Below are 22,635 nucleotides of genomic sequence, written 5' to 3'. Positions count from 1 at the left end.
TCTTCCTATTTGGTTAAAAAGATCTGATCAGAAATGTACTTTTCTGTTTTGTTTTCCCACATTACATCAAAACTGATGAGGTTCCAATAACAGTCAAGCCGGACCTTTCCTGGGGAGCTCTGTCCAGGAGACTGCTTAATTATCACAAAAGACTACATATTCTTACTGGCTTGCCTAAATGTTTGCTTTATACTAACCAAGACAATATAATTTCTTTTGAAAATGCTGTTGTAGGAATGTATATATAATTACACAAAAAGCTTCCAATGTGATAACTGGTATTTTTCTCTCTAGCTACAGCACAAAGTCCTGTTTTTACTGTGCTATTTTGAGGTGGCTTACAAACGAGAATGAAAGTTTTTTCTATTAGTCAGTCTTCCTCCCTTTCCCTAGGCACATGGACCAAATCCTGCAAACACTTGCATGTGAGAAGCAATCACTGATCAGCAGTCCTCAAAACTCCACTGGTATGGACACAAACGTAACTAGACTGACTTCATACAATTAGTCACACAGTGAAAGGATTGCAAGATGGTGGCCGCAGCTTTCTCTTTAGAATAAAGCAACAAACTATCTATTTCTTGAATGTAGCTTAATTGCTGTGAATAGTCTGCTTTTGTCCATCACTTTTGCCCATCTCCAAAAATCCTGAAGGATAAACTTAGCATGTCCTGTAAAAGCTGCACTGGATGTGCAGAAACTCATCATTTCCTCAGGTTCCCAGAGGTCTGCCACCTCTTTTTGGTCTATCTTATCTCTACCACTGCAGCTACACAAAAATATTTTCTCTTTGTCCAGTTGCAGCAGAAACTACCATTGCAAAAACCATCACTTTCCAAAACCTCCTTTCCATGAACAGACCCACAAAATAACTGACAGCAAAAAACCTGAAGGTGACAGGTGACACACTGACTGCCAGAGACATAGCGTGCTTGTTCTCTCCAACAGCTTTGCATCAGCAGAGACATTGGAGAGGACGCAGAAGAAACAGACTAACAAGCGTAGTAAAACATAGAAAGGTGGGAGACACTGGACATTGTTTTCATGTACAATATGTAGTCAAAAAGCCCCAGAACCAACCGTTTCAACTGCTTAGGAAAGCTGACAGAGCGTAATAACTATGAGGTCTTTTTCTTGCATGTCTTCTGAGAGCACGTGCTGTCTGGGGTTACCCTACCAACCTGTACATGTCAACAAGGTTGGTCCCAGCACCAGGAAATCAGCTCTTCTGATGAGGGGCTGAACTGCCTTATTGCAAGTTTGGAAATGCAAAGCAAGCTCAACAGCTTCGTGGCATATCATTCAGGTCAGTAACAAAATCTTTGACTTTGTTAGTATTTATAAGGACATGATGATCAGTATAGATGAATATAACATAGAGATAGAGATATAATAGAGATAAATAGATATAATAGAGATAGGAAAATTTGATCCTGCTGTTCAAGCTATGCTCAGGCAACTGAAGGGCACAGATACCGAAGCGATATTGTTCAGTGCTTATTACTAAGCAATTAAAGCTGTTATACCAGGCAAAAAATGGGCCAAAATCAAGTGCTTATTCTAACATATATTTACAAGATTTCTTTTCAAAGAGCAGAATACGAGGTCCTAAGAAAGAAAATGTTTTGTTAATTAGCACAATGAATTACTACCTTTTCCTGCTTAAAAGTGTAACTCAAACTGTGTGATAATGTTCTTCTAACACCTACATTGTAACTGTTTTGCACAGGTTTTATGCACTTCATGAAAGAAACAGCAGAATGAGACTTACCAGGTGGTCTGACAATGAGGAGGGGATTGTCTAGAAGAATGAAACAAATAAAAGATTTAATATTTTGTTCTAAACATTCTTTTATAATATGAAACATACAACATCACTCGACAATCTCAGTTGCAGAGTAACTGCCTGTAGCTACTTTATGAATGGGGGATTTACCTGTCTTGCCAATTTGCAGAGCTAATGAATGTTTGTTATTCCACTGTTTTTCCCAGTTGATGAAACTTGCCACAGGAGGGTATATTTATTCTGATATCGTAAAAACCTGCTGAGATTAGTACCAAAGTTCAAAGCCAGTTTTGAAACAGATTTCCTCTTCTCAGAAGGTCCTCAGAGCAGGGGGATAGTTTCACTGTAGGTTTCTGAATATATAGTTTTAGTTACACCTGCAGACCTACCTTCCAAAGGGAAATGTAACCTACTTCTTGTAGGCAAATCTCAGTCTTGGACATCCATCATGTTTAGCTCAGTTGTTTAGTGCTATTCATAAATATGTAAAATTTATCTTTTTAACTCTTTTTTGTCATAGTGGCAGAATTTTTGCGGGAGGCCCCTGGGCAGTGCAGGGACCACTGTACACTTCCTCAGGAGCTTCTGCTTGCTTGAAATACTCTCTTTTTTAAAAGAAGGATGGAATAGGTGTGGAGTAAGGATAACAAAACAGCATGATCTAATATGGTAGCTTGTCTGTATTCATTACATTGTAGTTTCTGTAATCTCTTAAGTAGCCCTTATTGCACACAAAATACCTGAAAAAAAAAGCATGGTGCTTGTCTACCAATGGGGAAGAAAAATTCCAGGGAGTTTTTACCATTTGATGAAAGAGAACAATGGTTTTCTGTTCTCTTCAGAGTGTTACTAGGGGTAAGATTGAACATTTTCAATAAGCTGCTTTATCCTGTGATGGCATTCTTTACTGAATATTCCCATCAGTTCAGACCTTTCAGTTGCACTAGAAGACCACTCTGAATTAGCAAATTCTATCTCTTCTGACCTAATCCATCACTATAACTATACCATCTGGCTTTAGATTTAGCAACTGCTTTTGTACTTGTGCCAGCTGGAAAGCCACCATTGGCCACATGACAAACGAAAGATCAGTGCCGCAAATAAAACTTTAAATTTGGTGGATTTAACCTGTTAAATAAAGCTTACAAGGTAGCTGATTTTGGATGGGAAAACTAGGCATTCAGGCCCCTTTACTGGCAGCCAGATAATAAGCAAATCTCCCTGCAAGGTACAGTGCAGAATCATAGAATCATTTAGGTTGGAAAAGACCTTTAAGATCACCAAGTCCAACAGTAAACCTAACACTCCTAAGTCCACCCCTAAGCCATGTCCCTAGTTGCCACGTTTACACATTTTTTAAATACCTCCAGGGATGGTGACTCAACCACTTCCCTGGGCAGCCTGATCCAATGCTTGATAACCCTTTCGGTGAGGAAATTTTCCTAATATCCAATCTAAACCTCCCCTGGTGCAACTTGAGGCCATTTCCTCTTGTCCTATCACTTGTTACTTGGGAGAAGAGACCAACACCCACCTGGCTACAACCTCCTGTCAGGGAGTTGCAGAGAGCAATCAGGTCTCCCCTCAGCCTCCTCTTCTCCAGGCTAAACAACCCCAGTTCCCTCAACCGCTCCTCACAAGACTTGTGCTCTAGACCCTTCACCAGCTTCGTTGCCCTTCTTTGGACGTGCTCCAGCACCTCAATGTCTTTCTTGTAGTGAGGGGCCCAAAACTGAACACAGTACTTGAGGTATGGCCTCATCAGTGCCAGGTACAGGAGGATGATCACTTCCCTAGTCCTGTTGGCCACACTATTCCTGATACAAGCCAGGATGCTGTTGGCTGCCTTAGCCACCTGGGCACACTGCCATATTTATCCAATGTTAAATATCATGCTTGAATTTACACTTGAACTTCTTACTACTTTAAAAAAAATATGAATATGTTATGCGGGACCATTTACTTATCTTGAATTTTTGTCCCCCTACTGTGAAGACTTACTTCCATGGATCTTAATGGAGCTTCTGAAGCAAGCATTACAGGGTGAAGTCAAACGAGCAAAGGCAGAGACTGCGTAAACCCCGTGTCATCAAAAGGGCAAAATTTGCAAGACACAAGAGACCTTTCCCTCAAGTGAAGACTGAAAAATTTGTCCTTTATTATTCAGTGGAGTCATTGGCCTCTGGGTCAACGGAAGAAGAAAAAGAATAAATGGGTAAAAATAGTTCATTTAACGTACTATTTTTAGAAGGGGGTGTTGCTCTTGAATGCACTATTAGCCCTGTGAAAGTGCAGTGTGCCATGTCAAAAAAAGAATGGAGAACTTTGCCCATCTGATGGAACAATTGTTTCCTATATTTCTTCCAGAGACAATCGCTTCCAACTGTTCAGCTGTTCACAGTTAGAAAGCTAATTTACTAAATGTTTGGTTAATCTATCAAAGACATCAAACTTCCCATTGCTTCTGTATTATTGAACATTAGTAGTCTTTTGTATTTTAAATTCAACTTCCTGTTCCCCTAAAGCTCACATTAATGTCACTTATATTTTCATAGTGGCATTAGAGGTGCATATTATTTTCCTAGCTCTACTGAAAACAAATAATTAACCTAAAAAAACCCTCAAAGCAGCCAGTTCAGGATAATCACTGTTGTTACCATGCTGGTTTTAGTCATTGCCCTGCCACATCTGTTATTAGGAATTCAGTTTTGAGATGAAAATAAAAAGCAAAGCATACCAGATTCTGTGATAAATGAGACTGAAGAGCTAACAGGCCCATAACCAAAGGGATTCTTTGCTTGGACTTTAAAATAATACCTGAAACAAAAAGAGAGGGACAATAAGGTTAAAACATCGATTCCACTGCAATGGCTAAATTATAAATAATATTAAAATAGAGTGAGAATCAAACCAGCCAAATTCCACTGAGTTCACATGTCCTTTGCATTAAATGGAGTTGGATACTCAGCCAGGATACAAGCTGGCCGATACAGACAAATTTCTCCTTTTTACAATTGCTCCCATGCATATTTTTGGATCATTTATTTTTATCATCCCCCTTCCAAAAACCACACACAACTACATCCACTTTTTACAAAACAACCAATAGCAATAGACTAAAAGTTGCAAGGAAATTAAATTCTGATCTCAGGAATAGTTTTAAACCAGATTACCTCCTACAAAAACAGTGGTGCAAACCGCAAACTAAAACTGGATCAGATTTATTTGAGATCAGAAGTTAAGCTTTTGACCTTTCTTTAAAAACTTTAGCAGCATTAAGATCACAATACTTGAGTAATATGAGAAAGCTTCACATGTTGCCTTATTGATTCCCCAAAGTATTTAAATCACATGCTTAACTTGAGGCACATGACTCGCCACTAGTACTACGTTGTTTGCTTGATAGAATCAAAATTACTCTCACTTTTAGAGAAGTATATGTGTAAGCACATTTTATTTCATTTCCAAGTACAATGATTTTCAGTTGATGCCTAACCTGACATTAATGTTTTCTTCTTTCCCTTTTATCTTTGTATCCAGTTCAGCAGAAACCAACTAGAATGGAAGATTATTGCAAGAAGTTCCAGCACCGCATTTTTAAAGTGCCTGAGTTTAGGTTTTCCTTTCTTGCCTGCTTGCTCAATTTCATTCTTGTAAAGAAATGAATAAAAAAAATAAAATCACTGTGCCTCTGTAATATCCACATAGCATTTGGATCCTGATTTAGCTTCTCATCCAAAAGCAGACATCTCCAAAAGTGCCATGCACATAACAGGGCAAGTGCTTACTTGCAGGGATGGTTGCCACCAAGTGTTGGATTACCTCCCATGGCAATGTCCCATCTGCGTGGCAGGCCTGATGCTCCTCAGCTGGTGAAAGTGAGCCTGCTCCATTAAAAACATCAGGCTGCTCTTGGCGGCAAAGCTCTCCCCATCCTGCACAGAAACCTGCCTGCACTGCTCTGCCTGCATGGCCCACACTGGGCTGAGACAGCATGGTTCATAGCAAGGGTGGTCTGATGTCCCTGGAAGCTATTGCCACCTGGCACAGTTTATGCACCAAGCGTGTACACCATCCATATTAAAAACTTCACTCCCTTCTTTTTCCTTCTGTCCACGAGAGATGACAGTAGTGCTTGCAACGTAAGAGTGTAACGTGTGGTGTAGTGCCACATAAGATGCTCATACTTTACAGCCTACCAAGTAGCAGGAAAATTCAACATGATCCTGTTGTAGGAGCTTTGATATTTTCAGTCTGCCACTCAATTTTTACCATGTGCACTTTCCTGTACCACAAGATACACCTGTTCCTCAAGCCACAGAGCAGTGCCTGGAGGTGGCTCCTGAAAGGAACCTCTCTGGCCAAAGCACCAGCAAAGCACACAGGAAACTATTCATCCAGATGAGCCAGCACTTTGGCAAAGGTGAATCTCTTTTTTCATTAAAAGGAATGCCTTTTTTCATGAAAAGTGAACTGCTTTGCTTCAAAATCAGACTGATCTCTATGAAAAGGCTGAAAAGATGTGCAAATAACATCCACTTCTTCAGCAGAAGGGTGACAGTCCTGTGAACACTGGGTTTTGCTGTGAAGGAAGCTGGTTATGTCCAGGGTACGTGCCAGGTCTTCTTGTTCACTGTGTAAAAAATACAGGTGGGTCTTCTAGGCAAGCTACAAGAATTGAAATATTCTGGCCTTCATCCGTGGCACAAGCTTTACCTCGTATTTGTGCCAGACCTAGAGCACATGCGTGGTCAGGTGCTCCACAGGACACGTTCCCACCCCTGGACATGTCTCCTGTCCAACCTACATCCCACAGCTGATGCCAGAAACAGCTTCACTCCTGCTTTCTGCAGCCAGTTCACCTGTAATTAACGACTATACGATGCTCACAAAGGACTCAGCTTTGTGTTACAAGACACACATACTGTGGCAAAAAGAAACCACATCAAATAGTGAAATTTAGCACAGCTGTGTCTTTTGCTCATTCCTAGCACAACTGTCTTGCTGGCAGAAATATTTGCCTGTGGTTTTAACCATTGACCTTGATTTCTTGACCGCAGCTTCTAAGTGTTTAGCATGGCTGGAGAAAAAGGAGAGGGGAGGCAAAAAGCCTCCTGTGTGCTCCTCTACTTCTGGCCACCTGAGCAGAGTACAGCAGCCTGAGCACTGCTTTAATCCCCAATAATTTGCCAATGCTCTCACGGGACACCTGCATCCATCCACACCTCCTTCACTCACTGGCACCTTCTCCACCCGGATTGGGACAGAGGCCGGCAATGCAAGGCTGACCACAGGGATGGGACACAAGGCAGTGATTCCTCATGCTGGCTTCCGAAATGGCCACAACACAGCTCCTACATGTACTGACTTAGCCCAACGCTTGGTGTAACTACTTCAAGAGCAGGAGAAAAATGTTTTCCAGCCCACATCTTTTCTGCAATGCTTCAAAACATAGTGAAAACATCTGTACAGATGCCTGACTTCCCACTGCTTCCAAAGAGGTATAATTAGATACCACCTTTGCAACACAGCGGGACCTTCTGAGCAACCCTTTCAAGGCACTTAATATGTGTGTATTAATGCTAGCTGCAAAACATTCACATCGCGCATCCCATGTGCAATGATCCACATCTGAAATAGGAGAGAGCAGCCCAAGAACCTTGTGCACCTACATAAGTGGGGAAAACCAGTTAGTTTGGTATTTAATGCGCAATGCAGGGACTGATTACCTATGCCATAAAGGCAACTGTGCATTCAGGTGTCCTGTTACATACACAGAAGCCTGTCTGGGACACATGATTGTTCAAGTTGCCTGCCTGACTGTCTGGAAAAAACAGCGATGAAGTTATGAGTACGTTTTTCTTCGCTAAATTGGAAAATTAGTTCCTAAGCCTTTATATATACAAGAAGCCTCTAGTTGTGCCAGAAAGAGAGCCAGGTCTTATGACTTGCTGACCTGTGATTTTAAACATAGACGATGCTATGATTGCTGTATTAAGAATGTCAATAAAATAATGCAGTCAGGATATATTTCTTTCTCAGACATGACAAATAAAAAAGAAATTGCCAAAGTCTTTCTAGGTCCGAGCATCTGACATTTTCATTAGTCAGAATCCTTCAGCTGATGAATTTGCCAGGAAATCCCAAATCAGTATAACTCAACTGTTCTTCATCACATAAATACATGAACAAAATTTGTAATATATAAGTTGATTGTGCTTTGATCACACTTTAGTTAGGCAGAAATGCAATGAATTGTTACCAAGAGGCACAGAAGAATCACAACTGCAACAGATGCAATACTGTTCATTGTTAATTTTCAATACAGACAAGGAAATACCTTTTTCTCCTAAGAATAAACCCCCTTTGAGATTTTATATACCACTTCTACTGACATGTCAAGAAAGAACATAGTAAACCGTAATGGGGCAATGAATGTGTAATATTTTTATTCACTTAGCCTATATGACTAATTGTATCACCATACCTGTCACTTTGAGCAAAATGATTTTATGATTTAATTCAAGGTGTTTCCCTTCTGTTGGAATTAAATAGCTGGCACTCACAGCTACAAAGTGAGATAATCACTCCGCAGGCTAATTAGGGAAGCAGCTGGTTTTGAAAAAATTAGTTAGCCGTAAAATCCTTTTTCCAGCCTCTCCAAAGGCATGCCTGCATGGACCCCCAGCCCTGCGCTCCGTCCAGCGGCAGGCAGGGATGGCAGGACGCCAGACGGCCATGGTATACAAAGCAGCACCGTCCACACGTGCCACAGATGGCAGGGCGGGAGCCTGTCCCTGTGACCGTATGCCAGCCACGGGGATGGTGGGATGGCTGCTGCCGGATCCCTGTCAGCACTGGGTGAGAGCCAGGCTGGATGCGCAGAGGGTACATGCAGGTGTCCAGGAGGGAGAGTCACACGCTGCCCAGGAAGGGGAGGGGACAAGTCGATGTGATAGCACCCCACAGACCCACCGCCCAGCAGGACCGGTGGATGATGGGGGAAAGAGGCCAAGAGGGGGTTTGGAAGGACAGGCAAGTTTCCTCCCACGAGCATGTGGAGAGGGCAGCAGGGGCTGAAACCCTCCTCCTGCAACTGCACCACACGTCCAGAAAAAAAACACGTAGATCAGCTGCCTGCAGGTGCAAAGGCTAGAGCAAAGCATCTCCTGCCATTAAAAATGGCCTAGCATTACATTCATCATGAATATTTACAACAAATATTATAGTATGACACTAGAGCACAATTGGAAGAGGAGCTTTCTACACAGCTGGTGTGAGGTATGTATGTGCCACACAGGCCTACCACTTGCACAGGACAAGGGTTTCTTTGACATCTTACCTCTTTTGTGCTGTCTGGTGATACACAGCAGCCACCTGTGGCTGATACTGCTTGTTTGAGATACTGTGGCTTTGCTTTAATGGAGGAGATACAGAAAGGCAACAGAAATTTTTGGTGCATCTGGCCCCCAGAGCCAGAAGATCCAGGCTCTGTTTGCAGTTGTGAGCCCTGAGAAAATGTTTGAGAGCCTCCTATGAAATGCTCTGTACAGCACTGGAATTGGTAGCTGGCACTGTGGGATCAAAATGTCCCTGGAGGGAAAAAAATCCAAGTGGACAGGGAAGAAGATTTGATAAGACATGGAGATACAGTGGTGAAGGATGGTGTTTTAAATCATGAGAGTATCTAGACACTCCCATCAGGCACTGCCACAGCTTTCCTGCAGAAAGGCAGGAAAAAGCCTAACCATGCTCAAGTAAGAGACTGAAATGTTTATGACAAGGATTATAATGTTTGTGACTGCAGGAGACTGGACGTAGCAGTTCAGCGGATGCTGTCCAGCCCTTTGCATTAGTCTTCTGTGACGGCTGAGAATTAAGGTTAGGGAAGGGACACTGTCAAGACTGCCATTTTTAAGATTTCGTAAGGTTTAAAGTCGTTTTAGCATTTATATTCACATGTCACAAGGAAGCAGCTTCTGTGCCCGCTGAAACGGACCAGAGTTTTGCTAATGGAAAAACTTCCACTTCTCAAATGGAGGTTAGATCAGGCCTCAGAAGACAACTTATGACATGGGTTAAACACAGACTTCCGTTTTGTTTGTAAAACCTAAACACCAGGCAGATGTTTTCCAGAAGATGCTGACAGCTTCAAATCTTCTCTAGAGCTGACTTCTGCCAAGATGCCAACCCTTCTCTGATACGCTGCACATGCTGCAAGATTGCACCACCCCTCATGGGACACCACGCAGTCAATAGCATCTGCATACAGTAAATTCAACTTAATGAATGCAAACACAAAATTTTCAGACTAACTTCAGATTTCACACCATATTTTCTTAGTTAGGCATGGGGTCTTCTCCCAGTGGTTAGGGAGCTATTTTTAAGACAAAAAATATGCAATCAATTCAGTCTGTGGATTTGGAGAATGTAAATGAGATATTGGACAATACACATAATTTCTCTGTTGTAAACAACCCTCCTTCCCCACCACAAACCCCACATGAAGCCTTTATTGCCTCCCACAGTGTACAATAGAGGCCAAAGGATTATACCATTCTTCAGTAAGATGCTGGGGAAATAATATGCTTAAAATAAATGTAACTTGCTTGAACCTCCCTACTTTGAAACAGAATCTTAATATTTGACATGGGAATTACTAGGTTCATGGACATGCATTTGCTGTTCCTATAAAACTCCATTCAAATACGGCCAAATTGTGACCTTCTGAAGCCTGGAGTTAATGTACTTCTCAGTAGATGTATCACAGGCTGGCAGCTCAATTTCCACCAATTCCCCTGCACCGAGTGTGGCTGGGACAGCAGTTGCAGGGGTCCCGGGGGCTTTCACTGCAATTATTCTTTCTGGTGACCTGGAGCCCTTGAGATGTTGGGCATGAGAAGCAGAGAGCTATCGCTGGCCTTCAACACTGTCCTTGGGGCAGCAGGAGAGGGAGACTTCACTGAAAGACAGTGAAGAGGTGGAAATGGCAGAGGAGCAAGAGGTGGAGGACCCTGGTCAGGGGAAGCTGGGGCAGACAGGCAATGCCTCCCTGGCCTGCATGGGGGACAGGGTGAGAGTGGAGGAGTGGAAGAGAAGCTACAGAAAACTGGTGAAGGGGAAAAGGGTTGGGGATGTACAGGAGTCTGGGATGTGGAGGCAGGAACTGGGACTAGTGGCAGGAGGAAAGAGGTTTAGGGAAAGGCTGTCCTAAAGTCACAAGGACGTGGATGGGTCTGCAATCACTTCTCTCACTATCATCTAGAACAGAGTTTAGGAGATCTCAGACCACTTCCATCTTGTTATAACAGGTGAAGCCCATAGGTAAACTGTGCCCCACACCTCCCTCCATACTTTTGTAACAATGATGTTTTATAACAAAGGCACTAGCAGATGCAAAGCATACAATTGCAGATCTCTAATGTGCAAGTAATATTGCTTTAATGCACCGTGAACCACTCTAAAGGACTTGCACTGAGGTCTAGATTATTAATCTTCAGAATAGGTCACCTTTTTTCGTCTCTTGGATATCTAAGAAAAAGCCTCATGAAGTGTGCAACTGACAGTGCTGTATACAGAACAGGAGAGGATAAGATGGCACAACGTTTTTCCTGTAACATCTTATTTATGTTTTTTTAACTCTTTGGGTGTCCTGTGTGTGCTTATCCTGCCCCTCCATACATCTTTTGCTTGATAATTTCCCGAGTCTTTGATGCTGCAGGTGTCCTCTGGTGAACATGTCCCTGGTGCACCTGCCTAAGGAACTGCTGCTGAAGTTGCTCCAGTGCTAGCTCTCCCAAAGAGATGCCATGTCCCCAGAACTCTACAGGCTACAACTACAGGCTAGATGGAGAATGGATTGGGAGCAGCCCTGAGGAGAAGGACTTGGGGGTATTGATTGATGAAAAGGTCAGCATGAGCTGGCAGTGTGCGCTTGCAGCCCAGAGAGCAAACCGTGTCCTGGGCTGCATCAAAAGAGGTGTGACCAGCAGGTCGAGGGAGGTGATCCTGCCCCTCTACTCCGCTCTGGTGAGACCCCACCTGGAGTACTGCGTCCAGCTCTGGGGGCCCCAGTACAGGAGAGACATCGAGCTGTTGGAGTGAGTCCAGAGGAGGGCCACAAAGATGGTCAGAGGGCTGGAGCACCTCTCCTCTGAGGACAGGCTGAGGGAGTTGGGATTGTTCAGCCTGGAGAAGAGAAGGCTGTGGGGAGATCTAATTGCAGCCTTCCAGTACCTGAAGGGGGCCTACAGGAAAGATGCAGAGGGACTGTTTATGAGGGAGTGTAGTGACAGGACAAGGGGTAATGGGTTTAAGCTGAAGGAGGGTCGATTTAGATTAGATTTAGAAAGAAATTCTTCACTGTGAGGGTGGTGAGGCACTGGAACAGGTTGCCCAGAGAGGTTGTGGATGCCCCATCCCTGGCAGTGTTCAAGGCCAGGTTGGATGAGGCTTTGGGCAATGTGGTCTAGTGGAGGGTGTCCCTGCCCGCAGCAGGGGGGTTGGAACTAGATGATCTTTGAAGTCCCTTCCAACCCAAACCATTCTATGATTCTATGATTCTATGAACTCTTTGGTTGGAGGGAAATCTCTGGGGAGGAGACAGGGGAGCAGCAGCCCCTTCTTAATGCATACTGTGACTTCTTGGTGCTTGGACGTTTCAGGGCCAGCAGGAGCAACTGCAGGGGCAAGGTGTGTGTGAGGCTACTCTCAAGTCAGGTCTGCGCAGAGAACGACTGTAATGTGGTCAGAAAAAACATGCCTGGTCATATTTGAGACCCAAATGCTACACTGCACTGACTTTTCATAATTTATTTATTTTATATTATTATTTAACCTATTAAGATTTTAGATAAAGGCCATGCTCAAACAATTCTCGGTTTTCTAGGTTGAGGTTCTCAATCAACTGCTTTTAATTTGCAGAACCTTCCTTTCATCTATAAATCATCTTGGAAAGAAAAGATTCTTTAGGTGACACTGCTTCTTTCTTCTGTGTTGCTGTGGCACAGAGCCTACTGCCTGTCCTAGGAGCAGATGCTTTGATCCTAGGATAGCTCATCAGCAAGTGAGGCATGCTAGTCCCAGACCACAATCCCAGTGCATCTCCCATGTTACCAAATACATGAGCAACACCTGCCACCAGTGTCTAAGAGACTGTAGTCATCAGCACCTGAAGAACAATCATCTAGCCCAAGGCAGCACCAAAAGTATTTCACACTCAGACTTTGAGAGAAAAGTATGAGAGCCACCAAGCATCTGTCAAAAGAAGTACTTTTTAATGTAGTCCCTCTGTGGCCGTTTACTTCCCACCAAATTATCATGAATGATTCCAATATCATGCAAAGCATGATTTCTTGTTCTGTTTCAGTAAGATTTTTGGCAAGACCGAAAGCTCCTGCTAAACTGACTTCTGAGCAACTGTCACAGCCTCATTATATACCACCAAGCCTCCTCTTGCGGCACAACTAGTGTGAGCAGACCAGTGAAAACAGACCAGAGAGCGGCATGTCTCCTCACCAGCCCTTAGGTATCAAATCTTGGTCGTGTCAGTATGTGGGAATGGCCACATCACATCACATCACATCACATGAAGGGTATACTTTAGTATACTCTCCCCCTCCCAAAATTTGATTCAGGTGTGCATAAGACTTGAAAATGCATTTTTAAAATAATATTTTCTCTGTTGCTGATATGTGTTTTTTATATACACAACCATATATGCATGTACAGTCATCTGCTCCAGCGTTGATACGGTAAAGATATCATGTAAGTAGCTATGCGGTTTATAAAACAATTTGCTGTCAAACAGAATGAGTAAAATCTAGATCAGACGTAAACATATATACTAAGGCCAAGAAAAATGATTCACAGTTCTCAAAATTTGTTTTACTTCCCTAAGAGAACTGAAGAGTGGATCAAATCCTTACCGTGTGTTGGGCTTCAGGTTCTCAATTGGCAAATGAGTAGTCCCTGCAGTCCTGGTTGACCACTTATTCTTTAAAAAGTCATCATAGGATGCACTGTAAACCAGATAGCCTGTAAACAGGAAAGACAAATAGTTGTGAGGATTCTAAATAAATTTTAAATAAATGACATCCCTAGGTGTTGTGGTAGATTTTATGGGTTAAAAGGAGTAACAGCATCTTTGAATATGAAAGTGATTTGCTGTCTAATTCTACTGGGAAATCCCAGGCTACAAGAATTTCCTGTCATTAACTAATAATAATGGAGCATCACATAGGAGGATGGTACTCAGGTGCAAATACTGATTTAAAACACAGTGAAGGCGAAAAGATGACAGAGGCAACTTATTCACTGTTTTACGTGATGCACTGACTGTACAGAAGCTAATATAGTTAGAAATACTGTGGGGGGGTTTAAAAAAATGTTATGCAAACTGCGCTTAGTAAGGTACTAGATCAACAGCCTTGAAGAATGAAACACTGTGGGACAGACATCACATAGCCTGTTCAAGTACCACCTTCTCCCTTCCCAACCATTATCACTGCTTCAGCTCTGTCAGCTCCCATCCCTCTGCCATCGCTGTCAGCTGCAGAGCTAGGTGATGCTCCTTGAAAACTGGATGCTAGCACCAAAGCAGTGGCCTTTTCCAATGCTTACTTCAGATTTTCTGGGTCCACTGACAAACAGGGGTTGATTAATTCCTAAAATATTTTGGTTATTTATTTACTCTAGTGTCTTTCCAGCAACTTTTGAGATTCATTCTCGAAGTCAGTTGCACACTCATGGCTGGACAGGACCCAGACTGGCTCCAGCCACACAGCCACCTTAGCTCGGAGCTGCCTGAAGCTGTGTGAAAGATGCTCCAAAGGCAGGCTGGGGGCAGAAGTGCTCAGTCAAGCAAAGCGCTATCATAGCTACCATCCAGGTGAGAAGTGGTGCATTCAGAACCGCTGGCACAAAAGCAGCGCCAAGATCTTTGAAATATATGGACCAGCATGAGCTGGTCAGTCTGGCACTGAGGGGATGATAGAGGGACCTTTCTCGCTCCTCAGAAAGTAGCTCACCTCCCTCAGAAAATTGCAGAGGAGTAAGAACTTCATGAGCTGTTGGCTCAGTTTAAGGTAAAAATGGTCACTTAAGAAAACCTTCCCCTTCCCCACTACTCCATCAGGAGAGCAACCCTCAGGAGAGTACCTGTTACCATGTCTCCTCGAGCAGGTTTGGCCCAGTCCACGATGACAAAGGAGTGACAGCCTTCGACTGCCACGACGGTGATGTTGTGAGGGGCTTTCAAGGGACGCAGCTCTTTCTCTCTGAGGTCATTTGGGATGATTTCATCAAGGCTCTCCACTTGGAAGTGCTCCAGGGCCTCTGTCAAGGAGCAGGGAGCTGCTGGATCTTTATTGAGATAGGTCACATATGGAGCTGGAAGAGACAGGGTGGTGTTCAGTTAGCAGTTTTTAGGTACCCCAGAGCAGCACACCGACTCGCAATTTCCTGAAGACAATGAAGTTTTGTGATGCATTTTAAAATTCCTCCCCTTACGGACCAGAGATGGTTCACTGCTGTCAACAAAGCGTGGCTCACACTCAATTTGAGTGGGAATGGGATGCCAATATTCAGGTCTACCCCACACTCACAACCGTACCCAATTATGCAAAGAGAGAAGCATCATCCTTGCTATGAGTGGCTGAAGAGAGTGGTTGGACTGCAGGACCCTCTGCTCACTATCTCCAGCTGCTCTGGAGGTGGGATGGAAATGTCACCCAAACTCTCTGCCTTTACCATACAGGAACAGACCCCTGCCAGGGCCTTAGATTGTCTAAGACTTTACCAGGTCTTTGTGGTTGGTTCTCACACAAACATCCTGAAGCTGGGGTGAAACAACAGAGAGAACAAGAAGAGTCATTCCAAGGTGAAGTCCAACCAGGTTAAATGAAGGGATGATTCCTGTGGTTCCCCAGGTACTAAAGGACCAGGAGACATGAGTCCCTACCTTCCAGGCATGTGCTCCCAACCTTCCATTTTTAAAAGCTTTATACTGACCAGAATTGCATTTCAGTTCAGGAAAAGATTAAACCACCCTTTTATTTCCTTAAAAGTCACTGTAACATTCAAAGTAAGGACTATAAAACTTGCTTTGGAAATGTTTATTCAGTTGCAATAATACAATTCATTGAAATGGTAATATTATTTCCCTAGTGCCTTGAAATGTTCATAAACCAACATTTCTTGGTTTATCTTATTGGATTTCATGCCCTAAAGGGATTTTTTCCAGATCTTGCAATGAAGTTAATTTTAGCCTCTCCAGCTAAATGAATCAAGAAGCACTGTCAGTGAGAGAGATGAATAGAAACATCATGAAATTGTTTGGACAGAGAAATTGAAGATGCACTGGAAAAAGTCTTGGCATATATAAAAACAAATCTTTTACTCCAGCAGCAGAGCTCCACTCTAAGCCACATGAAGCTTGTGGATATTGGAAGGGAAGGCAAGACATGAGTCAAAGCTGACTCTCCATCCCCTGAACTCCCATCTGAAATGCCAGGTGAGCCAGCAGCTGACCTGACCTCAGTTCAAATTCCAGAGGTTTGTAAAGCGCTGCAGGGGGGTCACCAGTCTGGGGTGGAGGCTGGAATGCAGTGCCTTACCACCTCCAAGTACCTCCACTGGCCCCCAGCTGCTTCTCTGACAAAGAAGCAGAGCAGGTCTGAAGCCAGACCTGCAACACCTACCTACACACTTGAATGGCTCACGTACACAGGAGCCAGCCTCATGGCTCATGTCAATGTATTGGGTGTTCCTTCACCAAGTTCCTTCTATGGAGCAAGGATACAAATAGCAAAGTCAAATTTATCTCTATTGGGTTTACTTTTTGGAAAGTTCATATCCATACCAGTTCATACCAGTAATTCCTTGAATTTGACACACACCTTTAACATACATGCTTGTGCAAGGTGGGTGAAATCACTGAGGTTGCATGGGTCAGTGGAAAAGAATTAGGTCCCCCAAGGAAGACTCAGACCCACATGGAGACTTGCACTGATTGAACTACTGGTGTAAACTTCAAATTACGCAGTTGAGCTGAGTAGAGTAGAGCTGAGTAGACACTCTTGCTGTCTTACTGACTTTAGCTAAACAGAAAAAAATGCAGAACAAAGCAGAGCACTTACACTGAAAGAGTACAAAGATGTTTGCGCTTCTTCAACAAAATTGGTGTGGGTCCACACATAGACATCCAAGTGTCTAAGCTGTTAACAAAGTACTGCTGTTTGGATTCCCCAGGTGGCAGTCCTTGCAAGGACCACACACTAGTCTCTAGGACATATTTGGCAATGGTCTCAGCTTAAGGGATGGCCTAGCTAGAACAAGAATTCTTTGCAGCACAAGTAGTAAGCTACATAAACCAAAGGACATCCTTACCAGTAAACCGTTTCTTCCCAGCAATATCATATTCTGACATAGGGCCGGTGCCAACAATGCTTGTCTCTGGATAGACAACTTCCGATTCTGTCGTTGTTGAAGCGGTGGTGGTGGTGACAGTGGTGGTGGTTGGTGGCAAAGTGCTCTCAAAAAACTCATAGTCTGCAGAGGAAACATAAGATGAAAATGTTAGCTTGCTTCACGTTATTTTGGCTTAACTATGAGAAAGGAAACATTTCTGTCACCAGCTACTGTCCCAAAGGAATGCCATCTACCCTGCCCTAGCTGCCGCACACTCCTTATGGGCCTCTAAGTCAGGGTCAGTCACACCTCAGCCTTGCAAGGGTTTCTACCAAACAAGGGTTTCTACAGTGAGCACAAAGTCTTTGCCTTAGAATACTAGTGTTGTTGCTGATTTAGACCTCACTCACACAGGTTAAAAGTGTGACAATAAACAAATGTATTCATACAGCAATATCCTGAATGCGCTCTGTCTGCCACCTGCCCTTACAATCCCCAAAGAAAGACAGCATGGTAATTGAAACACTGGCCACAGTCCTCAGATGCCAAAGGAAAGTGATAAAGGAGTGAAAAAATGGCTTTTTAAGAAAACTCTGTGTTATTCTTCTAAAATGCTAGAGCTGGTTCCTACTGCTCTTAAACTTTCCTGCAACTTAGAAGTGTGGAGTTGTACTTGCCATTCGTGGTCCCATTGGGGCCATGAGGGAAGGCAAACTGGCATGCATGCATCTCCTGGTATTCAGTTCTCCTTGATTAAAGTCCCATTAAATCCAGTGCTCTTTGAAAAGCTACTGTGCTACCAGGTTGACACACAAAACGAAGGGATCCATGCTGTGGGACTCTGCTCATGACTTTGAGTGTTTTCTGCTTAAAATGTTGAATCATCTCTTTTTTGTAGGTGACCTGCCCCTAAGCGGAGGCCTGGCAAAAGACCTGTGCACTGAGGACATTCCACTTTCATGGGGATGGGTTGCAGGACTTTCAAGGAACGTGGGATATGGGACTTGTGAAGTTCATCCTCTCCTCCCCACATTCTTTGTTGGCCTCAGTATGAAGCGATCAGAACAAAAAGCAAAAATGTCTATGATATCTTCCTCTCAGTTGCTGCACTCTTTTTTTAAATGTCTTTTTTTTAATGTCTTTTTTTTGTTGTTAGTGGTGGTTTGTCTTAAGATTCCAGCACTGCATCCACAAAGAAAAAAACTTTTATTACCCTAGAGCCATAAATTCTACTAAAAAGCTAATACTAGAACACTGAGTTTAGCTGAAGTCTGTACTGATCTGCTTTAATATGTGGGGGGTAGGAACAGGAATCTGAGGACTAAAAGCAGCAGAACATTCGAAGTCAGTGATGGTAGAAAGCGAATGCTAGTTCCAGTAATTGAGAATTTGCATTCCCTGTGCAAATTTATAATTAAATGGTGTGACTTGAGGCTTCCTCTTCAGCTCAGTTTTGTGTGTCCTGGATTATAGTATCAAGATGGTATGAATATAACTGCAAAAATCTTTCCATCTTCTCCTTTTATCTGATTTCAAATTTCTTTAATTTAAATTCCACATTAATTCAGCAGATTAATTATTTTAAATTTAGGTGATCTCATTCAGTATGAGCATGTTTTATAGTCTAAACGCAGACTACACATCAAAAAAAAAAAAAGACAAAAAAATACATTCACAGTTCTGTAAAGTGCTAAAAACTCACTAAGGTATTTCAAGTTTCCAGGGCTCAGACAATATTTTGGTTTTCTATTTTAGAAGAGTTCATTGACTGGTATGGAGTTAGAAGTTGTACCAGAGAAAATAAGTGTAAGATTGAAGCAGTGAGTGTCTGACCCAGCTCTGAAAATAATTTATTTCCACAATAGGTTCCTATTAGACTGCAGGACCAATAGAAAGGGACCTTCAAGCTCAGAAACAGCTGCCTTTGCACCCTTGAACTTCACATGTGATACGGGACTCTGGAAAGCTTTTCCAGCTCACCACTGCTTGCTTAAGCTCCCATTCACCAACCTACCTCCTTGAACCCAATTCCAAAGAGAGAAGAGGGAAAAAAAACCGACCCGAAACATGCCACTTGCAATAGACTTTTACAGTTAAACAGTACCATCATCATATATCACATATGCCTCTGGAGTTGCTGTCACATCTGAATCCAGTCCTGAGAATGTATCTATTGAGAGAGAAAGAAAAAAATGCCGTAAGAATGTAATGGTCTCATCCCCACCCTCCTCGTAAAATACTTCTGGAATAAAATTTAAAATAAAAATCTTTAACCAGCTGATTTGTAAAGACATAAGGCAACTGCCTAGTTTCCAGATAACACAGTGACAGTCCATTCTGCATATTTAGTTATTTACTAGCTAACCACAATAGCCAGGAGTTTTGCTGAGGGAAAATGGGTTCAGGGTTGCTACTCAAAATCAAGAGTAATGCACCTTCCAGGAGCTCTGCCCTGGCCTTGGGAGCTCTGGAGCAAAGGCAGGCTGCCAGCAACTGTGTAACACTCAGGTCAGGATTTGTCAACATTTTATAGTCTCAGAAGCAGCAAATGTGAGAAATTTATATGTAAAAAAACCCCAACCAAGCAATTCAAATAAACTGAAAACTTCTATTCAAATATTTTTGTGAAATAAAAATCAAAGAACCCAGAGAGCCACGACATTTACAGACTGTGTCTATGCTAGCAGGTAATGCAGGCCAAAAGGAATGGATTTGTAGAATTAAGCAATTTCTGCTGGATTTCCCAGGGTTTTACTTTAGACTAGCTCTAGTCTGATCCTGTGGACTGAATGCCCATTAGAGGTTGGGGCACATACGTGTCATCCCGAAGCACTGCTTCTGCTTTAGTTTCATCCAACAGGAATTCAGTTTGTGCACACCGAGATTGCTCCACGAAGCAAATGAAAGCATGGCAAGAAGAGACGATTGTGAGGTGCACATCAAAAACGTTTTCCCAATCCACCCCAAAACCCAATGCAAATGCACCCACAGACTTCCCAGATGCCCATTCCTACATATTATCTCAATATCTCTGCAGGTCATGTATCCAGTACCAGATACATCAACCATCAGGTACGTCATCTTGTGAATCCTGGAGGCTTCCCTGCACACTCTGAGAAATGCATTTCTCCACATGTTGTACAGGGAAGCCAAAGAGTACACAAAAGATTAGCCATGAAAAGCAACGCAAAAAAAGCAAAAGCATTGTGCTGGAACGCACTGCAGGCACAATCAGAAGTCTTTGATGAAATGCTGGGGCTGGGGAGAGGTCAGTGTGTGAACAAAGACAAGAGAAAGACAGCTTTGACCTTGGGATACTACACAGAAACTGATAATGTTCCTGTAACACTTGATATGGAAGCAACAAAGTTATTTTTAATATTACAGTAATACAAACAATGCAAAATTTCAATTCCCAGTGTCAAATAGTTCACAAATATAATCTGAATGATACGTTTTTATATTGCAGGGTGGTTTTTTTTAATGTAGAACCAATAATTATTGTACAAGACTGATTTTTTTTCTACTACAATAAGTATCTTTTAAATATTAATTCTTGTCAGACTTTCATATAGCAAAATCTGACATTTTCTCATGGTAGACTTCTGCAGGCACTCTTCAGGAGATCATCCACTTCGAAGCCACTTGACTTCTCTGATGATAGTCAATGACAAAGTAGATCCTTTGTTGAATTCTGCAGATCTTCTCACCACAGTTGGCCAGTATCAACCAATGTTTACAATGTACGCACTTATCTTTGACTATATCCAAGTAAACAAGAACCTCAGATATGCAGAAATTTGAAGTCTTTCACAGGTAGATTTCGACTTCACAGCTACTAGCTAGTCAGCTTTTTGTCTACGCACAATGCAGCATAAACACATTATATTTTCTTTTTTTGTACTTGTTCAATCTCTTTTACTTCTCTTTCAGCAACAGCTGTGGCATGAAGATGATGAGGGTACTTTCCAAAAGACATCTCGCTTTATAATTTTTCCCACGTATACCAGCTGAAGTTCTCCAGCTTGCTCCATCACGCTTCACTGCAGCTCTTCAGTGAACCCTGCCAGTACTAGATGAGGCTAAGTCTTGCTATGATTGCTTGCCATAGTCTTTTGGCATCTGTAAGGACGGCGGGCTGCACAACCATCACTTGATTTTATCACATGTAAAAAGTGGTTAAGACTCCACCTCTTTCTTGTGAGTTCATGAAAAAAGTTTATCTGATTTCACTGACGAATCATGCTTGTGTGGCCAAAGTCCTTCTTGAAGGTTAAAGACTGCTGAATTTAGTGAAATGTTGACAATAAATTCTGCTGGGTTGAGCAAAATCCTGCCAGAGAGTAAGCGAATTTGCCAAAGCTTAAGTAGAACATTTGGTGGTGGGTTTTGGCACTTACAGTCTCTGGCTGTTTGGAAGTGAAACATTTAGCAACAAAATATCAAGTTTTGGCAGATAAGTATTTCATTAAATGATCTAGAGTATTTTCCAGACTCGGATTAAAGGGAAAGACAACATAAAAAATATGATTTGGAAATGGTCAAGGGAAAACTGCATGAAATATTTTGATAGTTCAAGTAGTAGTTGTTTATCTCTCTTGAAATAGACACTGCACTTGTTAAACAAAAACAGCCATCATTAAATAAATACCATAAAGATGTTTTCTTCTTAAGCAAGTTCCTCTGTGGAACAGGCAGGCTATTTTTCTGCATTTGTCAAATGTTGAGGCAGGTCAGCAGGATGAAAAAAAAAAAAAAAAGATCAAGAAAATCCTAATAATTACTCTTCAGAGAAACTTTCTTAATTGCCAGGCAGGGATTAATATTGGTCAAGATATATAGCAAGTAAGAAGTAGAAATCCAGCACCATCTTGTCCTTTCAGTCTTCTACTTTGATGCATTTGCAGACATACTGTCAAAATGCCAGACAGTTTAGGAGTGACATAAGAGCCATTCTCATTGAACAAGCGGCCTGTGTAAAATAACTAGTTTTCATTCATGCCTCTAAGAAAGCTCAAGGATCCAGCAAGCTCATCTGGTAAAAGGCAAAAAAATAAGCCAAGCAGAATGTTTTCAAATGTTCATAAAATCACAAGAAATTTCCCCAGCCCACAACTCTGCTAAAAATAATACTGCAAAGCTTTTTGTTGTTCAGCTTCTGGAGCTAGCCAGATTTAATTCTATCAAGGCTTTAGCTTTCCTAACCTGATCCCTGGTTGCTTGGACAATTTCTCTGTACTCCTTCCCAAGCTACCTGTGCTTGCTTCCACCCTCTGTAGGCTTCCTTTTTGTGTTTGAGTTCGTCCAGGAGCTTCTTGTTCATCCATGCAGGCCTCCGGGGCATTTTTGCCTGACTTCCTCTCTGTTGAGATGCATTGCTCCTGAGCTTGGAGGAGGTGACCCTTAAATATTAACCAACTGTCTTGGGCCCTTCTTCCCTC

General features: G+C 42.5%; 1 protein-coding gene across 1 annotated transcript in view; it reads right to left on the bottom strand.

Annotated features, from left to right (window-relative positions):
* Positions 1–22,635, bottom strand: part of FNDC1 (fibronectin type III domain containing 1) — a 77,553-nt gene that overhangs the window by 5,290 nt on the left and 49,628 nt on the right. The window contains exons 12-17 of the mRNA XM_075748485.1: positions 19,299–19,364; positions 17,174–17,335; positions 14,945–15,175; positions 13,714–13,822; positions 4,524–4,603; positions 1,772–1,801 (exon numbers count right to left, since the gene is read on the bottom strand). Of these exons, the coding sequence (XP_075604600.1) occupies positions 1,772–1,801; positions 4,524–4,603; positions 13,714–13,822; positions 14,945–15,175; positions 17,174–17,335; positions 19,299–19,364 (678 nt within the window). The remainder of the gene's footprint in view (positions 1–1,771; positions 1,802–4,523; positions 4,604–13,713; positions 13,823–14,944; positions 15,176–17,173; positions 17,336–19,298; positions 19,365–22,635) is intronic.

This window comes from Balearica regulorum, chromosome 3, assembly GCF_011004875.1.
Source record: "Balearica regulorum gibbericeps isolate bBalReg1 chromosome 3, bBalReg1.pri, whole genome shotgun sequence".
NCBI classification, from domain to species: Eukaryota; Metazoa; Chordata; class Aves; order Gruiformes; family Gruidae; genus Balearica; species Balearica regulorum.
The sequence above is the reverse complement of the archived record's forward strand: the minus strand, read 5'-3'. Positions and strand labels throughout refer to the sequence as shown.